A 14,826-nucleotide genomic window follows, 5' to 3' on the forward strand; every position below is an offset into this window, starting at 1 on the left:
TTTATGTTAGGTGTCCCCGATCCCAATATATGGTTTGAAAGCAGAGGCAGAAGCTCTGCGAAATGCTTTCCAACCTTGTCCACTTCGTGATACGCTTGGACCAAAATATTTTTACGGCACACTTGGGCGAAAGTGAGCACCAACCAGAAGCACACTGCGCCCGCTGCCCCAGAAAGAGGGGCTCCACCTCTCAGTGTACCTGTCCCACCTGTTACCTGTTTGCTGCTCACGGGAATGAAAGCCGGGAAGAGGCTGATCCATGAGAAGTAGGACACACAGCTGTGTCAAGACAGACTTGGATTTGCTTCGCAGCTCTGCCTTCGGTTTGACTTCAAGCACGTAACTTGGTATTTTTTGAGCCTGTTTCCTCACCTCTAAGTGACGCTAATAATAGTACGCACGTCACTAGGGCTGTGACATGAGTGATGAACCGGACCAAAAGTTTATCAGCGAGCCTGCGCCCAGAGAGCGCGTCCCGCCTGGGCTCCCCGGGCCACCCCCGCGCAGGCCCCGCGCAGGGGAGCGGGGAGGCGCGGGCCCGGGGCAGCGCGGGGGCGGCGGGGAGGCGCCGGCGGCCCGGGAGGTTCCGGGCTTCCGCGCAGACTTCTGCGTACCCGGACGGCTGCGTCACCGGCCCAGAGCGCGAGCCGGCCGGCGGGGGCGGGGGCGCGGCGCCGCTGGAAGCCCGGGTGTTCTAACCGAAAGTACCGGCCCGGACTTCCCCGCCGCGGTCGCCGCGGTGAGTCTGCGGCACCCCTCCCCCCCGGGTCGCCGCGGGCCGCAGGGGAGCCGCGGCCGCCGTTCCCGCTCTGGCTCCCGCCCCCTCGGCGCGCGGCCCCCGGCGGAGCCCCGCGAGGCGCGCGGGGGCGGTCTCTGGCGCCGAGAAGGGGCGGCCCCCACGCGCTTCTCCACCCTCGGCCTCTGCTCGAAGCGAGGCTCTCTTGGCCCGGGCTTGGGGCCATCCGGATCCCCGCCGTCCCGGCCGCGCCGTCGCGCCTCACGGTTCCCTAGGGAGGAAAAAAAATTTGGCACTGTGGCAGCCTCCCCCGCTTCTTTCCACCCCGGCCGCCCGCCCGACTCGCCCCATTGCACAATTCCTGCCGTGGAATTGCCGCGTGACTCGGACGGAGCCCAAAAATGTTTCCCAGGTTGCCTCCGCCGAGAAAGGAGCGGCTGGGTATCCCGCTCTGACCCCAGGCGCCCTTTAAATTCTATTTCTCCGGGTGACTGGGTAGCCCTTTACCAAGCAGAGCTCGCCCTTTTCAGAGAAAGAACAGCTCACTAGCCCGCCGTACGTCCGCCCTACGTTGATTGCAACCGACACGTTTCTTTTCCCCGTGTATATTTTCAGTGAAACACTCTATTGGGGGAAGAATTCAGGAGCTGGTTTTAAAGGAGGACGAGGAGTGAATGCTTAAAGTCGTGGAGACAAAATTTTGAGCTCTCCGAAAATCAGTGTTAGCACTGATGGTGCACAGTAGGCACTGGATAGATAGGGGCTGAATGAACGATGGAAGGAGGGATTTAGATGGCTCTGTGTAGACCAACGCTTTCATTTTGCAGATGAGGAAATTTAGAGGTTAAGTGACTTGCCCAGGGTCGCCTAGCTGATTAATGTGGAAGGCGGGAATAGAATTTGTCTCTCGTTTCAACGTGAAATACTTACTAATTTTGAGACGGGTGTACCTTTCCCTCTACAGGAAAATAAAACACCTTCTGCAGTCATCTCTGCAAATCCTTACTCTATGCCCTCTTCCTTCCCATCTACAACAAACAGAACAAAGCAACAACTCCCAAACACGATACGTGCATGTAATAGGCTGAATTTGGCAATGCCAAAGCAAGATGTTCGCAAGGTACTTTTTGTCTTATCCCCGTAAGTTAATCATAAAATAGGCGAAGAAGAAGAAGAAGAAGAAGAAGAAGAAGAAGAAGAAGAAGAAGAAGAAGAAGAAGAAAAGGAAGGAAGGAAGGGAGGGAGGAGGGAGGGAAGAAAGGAGGGAAAGGGAGGGTGGGTGAGAGGGAGGAAGGAAGAAAGAGAGGAAGGAAGAAAGAGAACAGAAAAAGAAAGAGAAAAAGAAAAAGAAACAACAGTGCTTCTCCAAAATGGTATGGAAGATACCATTTGCCACTAGCCTTTCTTTTATAAGTACAGTGTTTGGTGTTTTGCATGGGAACTGCTAGACTTGTGAGTAACTGTCAGGGTTGCTCTGAGACTGGTCAGATATTTTGCTCAGGCTCAGAATAGATGTGTAGCTCATCTTTCAGAAGAGACAAGCTGCAATCTGTGAGAACACAAGGGACTTCAACGACAGTCATGCAGATGGCTGGACAGCTTGTTGTCTTTGAAGTTTCAAGGCTGACCAAGTATACCAAATGTCTAATTTAGGGAACAGAATTGCCAAACAAGTTGATGTTAAGGTCGAAGGAATCAAAACTGTAAGTGGCAATCATGAGTAAAACTTCATTCTTTTGTGGGTTGTCAACAATAGTTTCCACAATGATGATGATGATAGTTACAACAATAACACCCAAATACAAATTCTTCTCCAAGAAGATGGGGGGGTTGCAGTGATAGAATCAAATTATGAAATGTCTCATCTTGTAGGTCAGCCAGATACACTCTGACCCGGAGCAATCTGTTTTTTAACTCTGCTGTCTCTACCCTGTCTCTACCTCTGATATCTTGAAGGTGAGAATGAATACAAAATTGCTTAGAAAAATTTGAAATTCTAGACAGCCAAGGTAGAATATGTCAATTTTGGTTTGATAATCCTACCCAATGTTCATGAAATCAAAGCATCACCTCCCGTGCTTTCCCACTTTGCAGTTCCCGCTTGGCCAGTCATTATACCAGGCTACAGAACCTGAACTTTAGAAACACAAAATGTTGGCCCCTATTACCGCACTGCTTTGCTGCTTGAGAAAACGCATCTGATCAAACAAAAGCCACCTTTTCCAACTGAGATCTTAAGAATAACAACCTGTTTGGATGCAGGTGAAATTTTTTGTATATTGCATATTTCACTCAACACCGTTGTGTAACTCCTGTCAAATTTTTGCAAGGAAAATACCTCAGGACAATCTCAATTGTTATCAACATTAATTAATTTAGCTCTGAGATACTTATCAGTCATGGTATAGCATTTTGGAATTTGGGGTAGAAAAGGTGTAATTATACTCCTTCATTTTATAGATGAGAAACTGAAGGCGATTGAAATTCAACAGTAGATGGAGTTCCTGACACAGTCAAAACCAGAACTGAACGTTCTGATTTGCCATGTGTCTTACAAAATCATCATCACAGACTTCATTTCAGTGTGTGGTTCTGCGTGAGGCATGGTGCTTGGAACTGGGGATAGGAAAGGTATAAGGTAGAAGGGGTTTGCAAAGATTTTATAGTCTAATTGGTGATGTAGGTCAATGTTTCTCAAACTTTACTGTCCACAGGAATCACCTAGCGAGCTTGCTAAAATGCAGCTGCTGATTTATTGGTTCTGGGGTGGGACGTGCTTTGCCACTAATATGCTCCAAGGAGACACCATTTCTGCTGCTCCGCAGACTAGACTTTGAGTAGCAAAGTGTAGGACATATAAAGCTAATTAACAGTCTAGCAACCTAAGAGAAACAAAAAGAATAATAGAATCTTCTTAGCCTGTTTGAAATGGATGTTACAAAGCTCATGCTCCTTACTTCTAAGAATGTCCCTCAGAGGCTCAGAACACATTTACTGTTAAAACCTATTTTTGTCTCTGGGAGTGCAACATATAGGAATTAAGGAAATAGTGGGGCAAGGAGAAAGAAAGGAGAAAAGTGATGGCAAGAAATACCATCAAAGGAAGACATAGAGACACCATAAAAATTTTTTTGAAAAAATGTAAACTTATGGCAGCCAAGATATCAATACTTCTGGAGAGTACCAATAAAAATTGATGTTGAGCAATGGATTCAGAGCCAAGCAGTCTTAATTCAAGTTCTGGTAGGCCATTTAGTAACTATATGATCTTTAGGCATATATGTAACATGTTTAGCTTCAGTTTCCCTATCAAGAAAAAAAAAAAAGAGATAATACCTCGAATCTCCCTAGATTGAATAATTCTATAGTAAAGCACTTGACACAGACACTTTGAAGAATGTACAAAGCTTCACAATGTAGCTTAGGTTTAGACACTCAGCAATTTTATTAAAAGCAATGCAGTAACAAATAATTCCAATCTTACACAAACTACTTCAGAGAATAGAAAAAGTAGGTACCCTCCGTGACTAATTTTATGAGACTGTTGTAACCTAACTACAATAACCTAATTAGGATAATGCACACAAGAAAGGAAAATAAAAGGCCCATAATCACTCGTTAGCATAACTCCTAAAATGCAGAGAGGAAGGTTAGTTTAACATTAGAAAATCAATTAATGTAATTAATGTGATTAACAGATTAGAGGAGAAAAATCATATGATCATCTCAATTTCAGGAGAAAAAAAGCCTACATCAAATACTACGCTTAATGGTGAAATGCTGAAAGTATTCCTTTAGAGATTTGAAACAAAACAGGATTGCCTGACATAATCATTCAAATTTAACGTTATTTTGGAAGTCCTAGTCAGTATTTTTGGTTTTTTACATTTTTTCCCCAGCCATTCTTTTTGTTTTACCTTGACATTAAAGGTAGGAAAAATACACACACACACACACACACACACACACACACACACACACACACACACTCATTGGAAAGGACAAAACAAAACGCATTATTTGCAAATGATTTGATTGTATATGCAGAAAACCTAAAAGAATTTATAGATAAATGATAAGAATTTATAAGAGAGGTTAGCAAGATCGTAGGATTCAAAATCAGTATTATTATGGTAGGCAGAATGAAGTCCCTCTCCCCTACAAAGATGTCCAAATCCCTGAAACCTGTGGATTTTTGCCTTACATATCAAAAATGACTTTGTAGATGTGATTAAATTAAGATGATTGTATTATCCTAGATTATCTGGGTGAGCCAAATGTAAAACTTAAAACTGAAAAATTGTGTCTCAAAAGTCAGTCAACCTATTGTTGCTGGCTTTGAAGGGGGAGAAGGGGGCTACAAGCCAAGGCATGTGGGCAGCTCTAGAAACTGGAAAGGCCAAGGAAGCAGATGCTCCCCTAGAGCCTCCAGAAAGCAGCAAAGCCTCCAACATCTTGATTTTAAGCCCAGTGGAACCGATTTTGGACGTCTGACCTACAGAACTGTGAGATAATAAATTTCTGTCATTTTATACCACTAAGTTTGTGGCACCTTGTTACAGTAGCCTTAGAATAATACAATTACAAAGTAATTCATTTCTAGATACCAGTTCACAAATGAAAGGCAACACCTAGCACGTTTGTGGTAGCATCCACATTTATATGTTAAAAAATTACCCAGGAATAAATCTAACTAAATATATGCAAGAAAATCATAAAACATTACTGAATGTTGTTGAATAGATAAATGGAGATATGCTATGTTCATGGACTTGAAGATTTAATATTTAAAGATGTGAATTCTTCCCCAAACTGACCTATAGATTTAGTTACAACTCCAGTTAAAATCCCAACAGACTTTTTTTGGTGGAACTTGACAACTTGATTCTAAAATAAGTCAAAAGGCCAAAAATAGCCAAGACATTCTTGAAGAAGAAGGAGGGGCTTGCCATTAAGATACTAAAATGCAGGGGCCCCTGGGTGGCTCAGTCGATAAGCCTCTGCCTTTGGCTCAGGGTGTGATCCCAGCATTCTGGGATCGAGCCCCGCATCGGGCTTTTCCGCTGGGAGCCTGCGTCTTCCTCTCCCACTCCCCCTGCTTGTGTTCCCTCTCTCACTAGCTGTCTCTATCTCTGTCAAATAAATAAATAAAATCTTAAAAAAAAAGATATTAAAATGCATAAAGTCATTATAATGAAGATAATATGGTAATGGTCCAAGCATAGAAGAATAAATCAATGAATCTGAAGAGAGAGGGCAGACCTAGATCCACAAATATATAGGCAAAGGGGGACGCAGAATAAAGGAGAAATGATGGAGCCCACAAGAAACAGTGCTGAGATGTCTGGGTATTTATAGTTACAAAAATAAAATTGGATCCTTACTTCATACCATACATATAAATAATCTCCAAGTGAATTAAAAAATCTAATGTAAAAGGCAAACCATAAAAATTTTTCCCTGGGGTAGGGAAAGTTTTCTTCAGACATAAAATGTATAAACATAAGAGAAAAGATTGGTAAATTAGACTACATTAAAATTGAGAACATTTATTCATCAAAAAACTTCATAAGATACCCACCATCCACTGGAAGAAGATGACTATTTGCAACACATTTAAAGTGATAAAAGAGTAGTAACAAAAATACACAAAGAGGGGCGCCTGGGTGGCTCAGTCAGTGAAGTGTCTGACTCTTGATTTCAGCTCAGGTCATGATCTCAGGGTTGTGGGATGGAGTCCTGAATCAGGCTCTGCGCTTAGTGGGGAGTCTGCTTGAGATTCTGTCTCTCCCTCTGCCCTTCTCTCCTCTCTCTCTCTCTCTCAAATAAATAAATAAATAAATCTTAAAAAAATAGACACAGAGAATACTTAGAAATTAGTAACAAACACAAAAAAGGAAAATGGACAAAAGACTAAATAAAACAGAAACTTCACAAAAGGAGAAACTCAAATAGCCAGTAAACATATGAAAAGATGCTCAACGTTAGCAATAAGGCCTAAAATGCAAAGTAAAACCACACTGAAATATTTTTATATATCCGTCAGATTGATGAAAGTAAGTTTGGCTGTTCCAAATGTAGAAACTACCATGGAACAATGGGAACTTACACATCACAGATTAGAGCATAAATTTGCGGGGCGCTTGGGTGGCTCAGTTGGCTAAGTGTCCAACTCTTGATTTTAGCTCAGGTCATGATCTCAGTGTTATGGGATCGCACCCTGCCTTGGGCTCCATGCTCAGTGGGGAGTCTTCTTGAGATTGTCTCCCTCTCCCTCTGCCCCTCCCTCCTCAAATAAATAAATAAATAAATAAATAAATCTTTTTTTAAAAAAGCACAAATTTGTATAAGCACTTAAAAAAACAGTTTGGCTTTACCTCGGAAGACTGAACATGTCAGTATCCTATGACTTTACAATTCTGCTCCAAGTTATATACCTTCAATTAGAAACTCTGGCACTAGGAAATATATACATGGATGTTGATAGCAGCATCGTTCATAATAACAGCAAGTTGGAAGCAATCCAAATGTCCACCAAGGGTTGAATATATAATTAATTATTGTACATGCATAAAAGGAACTACTGTACAGCAATGAAAAACACAGGAACACAGATAATACAAGCACAAGGTTGAAAGAAGCAAACCCCTGAAGAAAATACACAATATGATTCTGTTTATACTAAGTTCAAAACAGACAAAACTAAACACTCTTGTTTAGGGATGAGCATAGGTCCTAAAACTAAAGAAACCAAAGGGATAATTATCCTAAAAATCAGAACATTGATTACCTCAGCAGTGTAGGGAGGGGAAAGCAACTGAGGAGGCCCACACAGGAAGTTTCTTTGACAAGGAAAACATTCTTTTCTTAACCTGGGGGAGCTAGGCAGAATGGTTACTTTATTTTTATTCTGCGGAATGTACATGTATGTCTTATACATTCTCAGGTAAGCATGACTACTTTAAACAAAAACTATTCAATTAAAAACAAAACAAATAAAAAAATTACACTGGAGGTTTTGTAGGTGGCAAAAAGGGGCTTAGTTCTAAACCAAACAACCAAAATAAGATCCTCATAAGTTTAGTAGTAAATATGATTTGCAAACTCTTTGATCGGACACCAGCTACACCCATTTTAGGACATCCCACAACTAAATCTGTTTCACCGACCTTGAGTCGGTACTAACATAGAGGTAAACAATGAGTATGGGCTTTATAGCAAGAGAGATTTTATCTCTGCACACAGGTGAGAGAAGCCACAGAGAAAAATCTGTTTCTTCTCATGGAGAGAATTGAACATGGTAAAATTAAATCTTATTTGGTAACCTAATTGATGAATCATTAAGCCCCATGAGTAGCTCACTAAATCATAAACTTAGCTTTCCCTTCTGCAAAGACTGAAATAGCTTACAGTCTAGCATCTGAATTTGAAAATATCTTTAAGTCTAGGTGGTTTGCTTCACAGTTTTTCTCGAATTAAAATAGTCTCCATTCTTAAAGGGGGAACTCATCTGATGTCTCATTTTCCTCTTGAAAAAGGGGGCTTATTTTATTCTGTTTTAGTGGCAGGTGCTCATTATGTTAGACGAACCTAGAGACTCACTGAATTATGCCTTGGATGTAAAATGACTGATCTTCATAATGTGTAGTTTGAATCATCCAGAGATGATTAAACAGTCATGCACTTGGTTTAATAAGCTAGGTAATGTTTGCCATCTGCCTTAGAAAGGTCCATCCAAGATGGTTCAAATTTTTAAAAAAAGCGTTCATCTTTATCTTCCTCATCTAGAATTCCTGTTTGCACAGTAATGCTGGGGAGTCCTGATTTTGAAACAAAGTGGCCAAAATGAATCGTTTTAAGTTGCAGGTTTAAGTTCCAAGTTCCACTAGTGCGTGCAGGTGCAAGCCCTCACACATCAGAGTATCTGGGGCTCAATGTTCCAGGAAGATACAATGGGATCCACTTTTATGAATGTAAATAGTTAAAACCAGCTTTAGTAAACCCAGTTTTGACAGACTCCAAGGCAGGAATGTAACTGGGTCATTGGATGGAAGAAAATCCAAGGTGCTATTTTGGGAAAACACCCAGACTGTGTCTCATCTCTCTATAATTCCATCTCATTCTTCTGTCTCTACCAGCCAGCTTTGGCTGCATTTCTTGCCCTCATGGATCAGATAACCATCCCACAGATCCCATGGTGACCCAAGTCTGGCCACCTAAAGAGATGCTCATTGTTAGTCCCAATTCCAAGTTCCACAGGAAGACTGTGATTTGCACAGCTTGAGTCTAGTGTCAACTCCTGGTCCAAACGATTGTGATCAAGTAGGAAACCAGGGGCCCACTCTATGGGATGGACAGACCACCCCACTGTTACCCACTACAGAAGGGTAGGACAGAAATGCTGAGGGGATTAGGAAGACCTTTACTAGTCAAAGGCCTGAAGGCAAAAATGTGTATGGTGTGTTCTAGTAATATTGCATAAGATAATTTGTCTAGGTATGGAGTTTGTGCAAAAGCACTAAGCAACAAAATTGCAGAAATAGTTTGAGCTCACATTGGAGAAATTCCTGGATGTCAAGCTAAAAGGTTTAAACTTCTGTAGACTCAGAAATTTAAACCCAACATGAAGCCCAATGCAGGCCTCAAACTCACAACCTGAGATCAAGACCTGAGCTAAAATCAAGAGTTGGGCATTTACCCAACTGAGCCATGCAGGCACCCCTCCATAGACTTTTTCATGAGACCTTTATAGGTTCAATGAGTATAACAGGTCTTAATCAAAAACATGTATATTCATGAAGTCTTTGAAGGCTAGAAAGTCCATTTAAATGTTCATGTTTATTACACAATTGTTTATAATAATAAAAAGTTGGAATCACCATGGATGGCCATCAATAGAAGAATGCTTACAGAATTGACAGAGTATCTGTCCTACAAAATTTCCTCTGGTCATTAAAAGGAAATGTAAAGCTGTGATCACTAACATGAAAAGCCCTGTTAACTATTAACAATAAAATCATTAACAGAAAAAGCAAGTAAAGTAGCAGATATGTATAATACGATTCCATTTATAGTGAAGTATTTTAAAAATACATAGCTTTTTAAATAGGTAGAAAATTTTCTGAAAGAACGTTCCTGAAACTGTTAAAGTGGTTTCCTCTGGGGAAGGAAGTGGGATGAATGAGTGGGTGGGGTAGAGATGAAGAGTGACATTCTCTTTACTACATGTGTCATATGCTTAAAGAGATAAAAGTACAAATACATCATTAAACATTTTTTAAAGTTAATTTCATTTTCAGTAAGACAGGCATAAGGCTATGTACTTAGACTCAGAAATTAGAATAACATTACCTTTCATTTCTGAAGCAGCTTGCAGTTGACAGCTGTGATAACTAGCTCTTGCTATGTTCCAGGTATCTTGTAAAGCTTTCCACATGCTAACTCATTTAAACCTCACAAGGACCCTGCGAGTTAGGTGCTGTTCTTCTCCCGTCTTACTGATGAGGAAGCTGAAGCACAGAGATGAGCTCATGGCTCAGGCTCACACAGCCAGTACGGGGCAGAGCTGAGATTTGAAGGCAGGTATTTTGCCTCTTGAGTCTCAGCTCTTGGTCACTTTGGCTAAACGACACTTACACAAAAGCATTTTCACATATATTGACTTGTGTGCCCCCAAGCATCTATTGTCCCCCCTGTTACATGGGCGAAAACGAGGACCCATACCTCAGTGTACCGTAATTGCCTGTTTTCACGTTCAAGCACCCACTAGACTCTGAGCTCTACCATGCAGGAATTGCGGTTTTGTTGTTGGTTTTTACACACTGGCACATAGGAAGGGGGCGATACATAATTTTGAATACTGTGGTGGCTCAAAATGTCCGCAAATTCTTTGACCCCACCTTTAAGAGGTTGAGCCTAATTCCCCTAACCTTGAGTATGAGCTGGACTTAGTGGCCCATTTCTGATGAACAGAATGAAACAAAAGTGGCAATGTGTGACTTCAGAGACGAGGACATCATAGGCACGATTGCTTCCCACTCCCTCTCTTATCTCTTAGATTAGTTGTTCTGAGAGAAGCCAGTCGCCCTGTCCGGAGATACTGAGGCATCCTGCTAATAGCCATGGGAGTAAACTTGGAAGTTCAGCTCAGTCAAGCCTTCAGGAGATTGTGGCCCTCTCTCTCATCTGTCTGTAACGTCCTAGGAGATCCTGAGTCAAAATCACCAAACTAAGCCACTTCCAAATGTTATGACCTATGGAAACTATGAAATAATAAGTATTCATTATCTTAAGCCACTAAATATTGGCATAACTTATTACAACAGCAATAAATAATACAAATGCTTTTGTTTAAAAAATAATATACATATATATCTGAAACTTGGATATTTATGGAACATATTAATATACTTTTTCTTTTTCTAAAGATTTATTAGAGAGAGGGAGAGTGTGTGAGTTGGGGGAGAGGCAGAGGGAGAGTGAGACAGGGAATCCTGAGGTGAGCAGGGAGCCCAACACAGGGCTCGATCCATGACCCATGAGATAATAACCTGAGCTGAAACCATGAGTTGGATGCTCACTCGACTGAGCTACCCAGGTGCCCCAAATATGCTTTTTTAAAATGTTTTCATGGGTATGATCTTTTTTTAGTTGGCCTGAAGCATCTATTTGCCTGAGAGTGGCATGTGGAGGGTGGGATTAGGATTGTTAAAGCAGGAATTAATAAAGGAAGGGTTAAAAATCAGCTTCTGACATCCAAAATAGGATTTTTGATCACAATAGTTATTTAGGAAGCCGGAGAAAAAGGTGAGAGAGAAGAAATTTTCCACCTTTCTTTTCCTACCATTGACATATCAAGGGTTAAGCATGGTAGACTAGACCATGGACTTTCTTTTTTAGCACAGTGAAACAACTGTGTCCACCTATAATGATGAGACCATTGAGCTTGCTGTCCTTGGACAGAACGCAGATATGATGTTGAGGAAGTGGGCTGCTTCAGCCTTCTTCCTGTGCCAATGAATTGTGGGCAGAAGTTGGAGTTGGAGTTACGAAAGCCAGTTAGTGAGAGGTTTTCTTGATCCCAGGAGTAAGTCCCAGAGAGGAAAGGGGTGTGAGATTGGTTGAGGGGAAGGCTAAGACCAGAGAGCTTCTCCTCTGCTTCCCACTTGGGATTCAAGAAGGAAATCACTGATTAAGGTGAGTCAGCAGCACAGAGAGTCGGCCCAGAGGAGGAAAGAGAGCAGAATAGAGGGCACAAAGAGTGCCCAATTTGAGCCCCATTAGCTCCTGTGTGGTGGGGAATGGACTCAAGTCTTCCTGCATCTTCTGTAAAGGGACAGACAACATGGCTCAGTTGAGAGATAATAGCTCTGCCATGAAAGTGGTCAAGGTGACGACACCCAGTAGAAGTGGAGATGAAGACAATGAATAGAGGATGTGGCAGAGAATCAAAGAAGTCTGTGGTGCTGGTGCTGATGAGAACCATGGTGGACCAATGTCAGCTGAGGTATACCACCTGCTCCTGACCAAGTGGGGAAAAATGACGATCCTATGAAATACTCCACTTTGACTTGAGCAACAGATAAGAGCAGAAAACCAGAGATACAACTGTGAGAGCTCAGTGGACACCAGACCAGGAGCTAGTCTCAGGAGCAGCTTACTTCAGACACTTGACTACAGAAACTGAGAACTAAGAATGTTGGATTGAATATAAAGATAATATATAAATATGATATATTAAAAAATATATATATAATATAAAATAATATAAAATGTTAGTCAAGTATTAAAGTTATATAAAAACACAACTAGGGGCACCTGGGTGGTACAGTTGGTTGAGGGTCCCACTCTTGGTTTCAGCTCAGGTTGTGATCTCAGGGTCGTGAGATTGAGCCCCATGGAGGGCTCTGTGCTCAGTGTGGAGTCTGCTTGAGATTGTCTCTCCCTCCTGCTCATGCTCACTTGCTCTCACTCTCTCTCTCAAATAAACAGATAAATCTTTTTTTAAAAAAATATTTTATTTATTTGTCAGAGACAGAGAGCACAAGCAGGGGAAGCAGCAGAAGAGGGAGAAGCAGGCTCCCTGCTGAACGAGGAGCCTGATGCAGGATTCGATCCCAGGACCCTGGTATCATGACCTGAGCCGAAGGCAGATGCCTAACCTACTGAGCCACCCAGGCATCCCTAAATAAATAAATCTTTAAAAAAATACAACTATATTAAAAGTATCAAGATGCTCACATGACCAATAAAATCTTTTTTTTTTTTAATGTTGGCTCATGTGCAGCATGGAGCCCAACATGAAGCTTGAACTCATGACCCCAAGATCAAGACCTGAGCTGAGATTGAGTCAGACACTTAACAGACAGCCACCCAGGTGCCCCAAAATATGTTTTTTTTAATGTTTCAAGTTTTTATTTATATTCTACTTAGTTAACATATAATGTACTATGAGTTTCAGGAGTAGAATTTAGTAATTCATCACTTACGTATAACACCCAGTGCTCATCACGACTAGTGCCCTCCTTAATATGCATTACCCATTTTGCCCCACCTCCCCTTCAGCAACCCTCAATTTGTTCAAATCTAAAATATACTGAGTACCAAAACTACTTTTGCCCTGAGGGCATTTGCTAATTCAGTCAATTTGAGATTCCATCTTCCTAAAGAGTAAAGTACAAAAGGAAATCCACCAGCAAAACTAGGAATTCACAAGCTGTTTTCCCCAAATCTCCACCCATAGGAGACTGCTAAACAATACAATGGTGAAACAGTTTCACCCTTGAAAATATGTGATCACTTCCTGGAATTACTGTAATTACAACCTCTTGAAGGTCCAAAAAAATTCAAGCCATAAAGTTAAATTGGTACAGAATACTGGTAAAACCCTTAGGGATTGAATGTGACAAATACGAACCCATTCTGAGAAGTCGTCTTCCTCCTAGGCCTCAATGTATTTACATAAACAATTTTTCAAGGTCAATGAGCAGCACACAATGAAAAACAACTAAGCACACATAAAGAAATAAGCGGCATGTATAAGAGCTAGAAGAAACAATAGTAGAAACAGGGCCAAAAAAAGACGTCAGATACTGGAATTATCAGACATAGATTAAAAAATAATTGTATCTAATATTATTAAAGATATAAAAGGCACACTTGAAAATATCTTCAGGATACTGGAACTATAAAAGGGTGACCAGGAAACTTTTAGAAAGAACCAAATAAAACTTCTAGAAATGAAAATCACAGTTACCGAAATTAAAAACAAAACAAAAACCAGTGGTTTAACAGCGTGTTCAACATAAATGAAAAGAGAATTAAAGAACAGGAAGTTTAGGTCATAAGATTTTACAGAAGGCAGCACAGAGATTCAAAGTAATGGAATATATGAAAAAGAGATTAAGATTGCTGGAAAACAGAGTGAGGAAGACTAGTGTACATTTAATTAGTTCTAGAAGGAGAAGAAAGAGATGACATGGCAGAGATAATATTGAAGAAATAATGACCTATACTTTTTCAGAGCCAATAAACGGTAACAATTCACACACTCAAAAAGCCAAACAAATCCTATACAGGGAAAAAGGAAAGGGAAGGGAAGTGGGAAAGGAAGAGGGAAGAGAAGAGAAGGGGGAAGGGAAGGTAAAAGGGAAGGAAGGGAAAGAAAGAAGAAAGGGAAGGGAAGGGAAGGGAAGGAAGAAGGAGGGAGGGAGGAAGGGAAGAAGGGAGGAAAGGAAAGGAAAGGAAGCAGGGAGGAAAGAATGAACTAACTAATGAGCAAACTTCAAACCTAGATTCCTCATCATAACACTAATGGACAGCCAGAGGTGGGGGGAGAGACTGGGGTGGGGTATGGGTGGAGATTACTGTCAAAGGAACAACTAGACTGGCAACTGATTTCTCAATAGAATCAATGGAAAGCAGATGACAGTATAATGATATCCTCCATGGGGTGAAGGAAAATACTTGTTAATCTATTATTTTATTCCTAGTGAAAACACCTTTCAAGAATGAGAGCACAATATAAATATTTAAAAAACAATTAGAACATAAAGAGTTAGTTTGCTACTGTTCAGATCCTTGTAAAAGGG

General features: G+C 41.2%; 1 protein-coding gene and 1 long non-coding RNA gene across 5 annotated transcripts in view; one reads left to right on the forward strand and one right to left on the reverse strand.

Moving 5' to 3' along the window:
- The window catches only part of LOC123795348 (uncharacterized), a 71,881-nt gene that overhangs the window by 1,175 nt on the left and 55,880 nt on the right, over window positions 1-14,826 (reverse strand). For 3 of the 4 annotated variants that reach the window (XM_087865967.1, XM_045802143.2, XM_045802146.2), the window contains one exon: window positions 339-1,007. In XM_087865967.1, coding sequence (XP_087722093.1) covers window positions 628-1,007 — 380 coding nt within the window. In that variant the 3' untranslated portion in view covers window positions 339-627. Of the gene's footprint in view, window positions 1-215; window positions 1,008-14,826 lie in introns of those variants that run through there. The other variant, XR_015726260.1, reaches the window with a different exon arrangement.
- Window positions 253-5,902, forward strand: LOC148109154 (uncharacterized). The gene is made up of 2 exons (XR_015726261.1): window positions 253-339; window positions 1,701-5,902. It is a non-coding gene; the product is annotated as an uncharacterized LOC148109154 (long non-coding RNA).

This window comes from Ursus americanus, chromosome 12 (assembly GCF_024610735.1).
Source record: "Ursus americanus isolate L20-20 chromosome 12, mUrsAme1.1.p, whole genome shotgun sequence".
Taxonomy (NCBI): Eukaryota; Metazoa; Chordata; class Mammalia; order Carnivora; family Ursidae; genus Ursus; species Ursus americanus.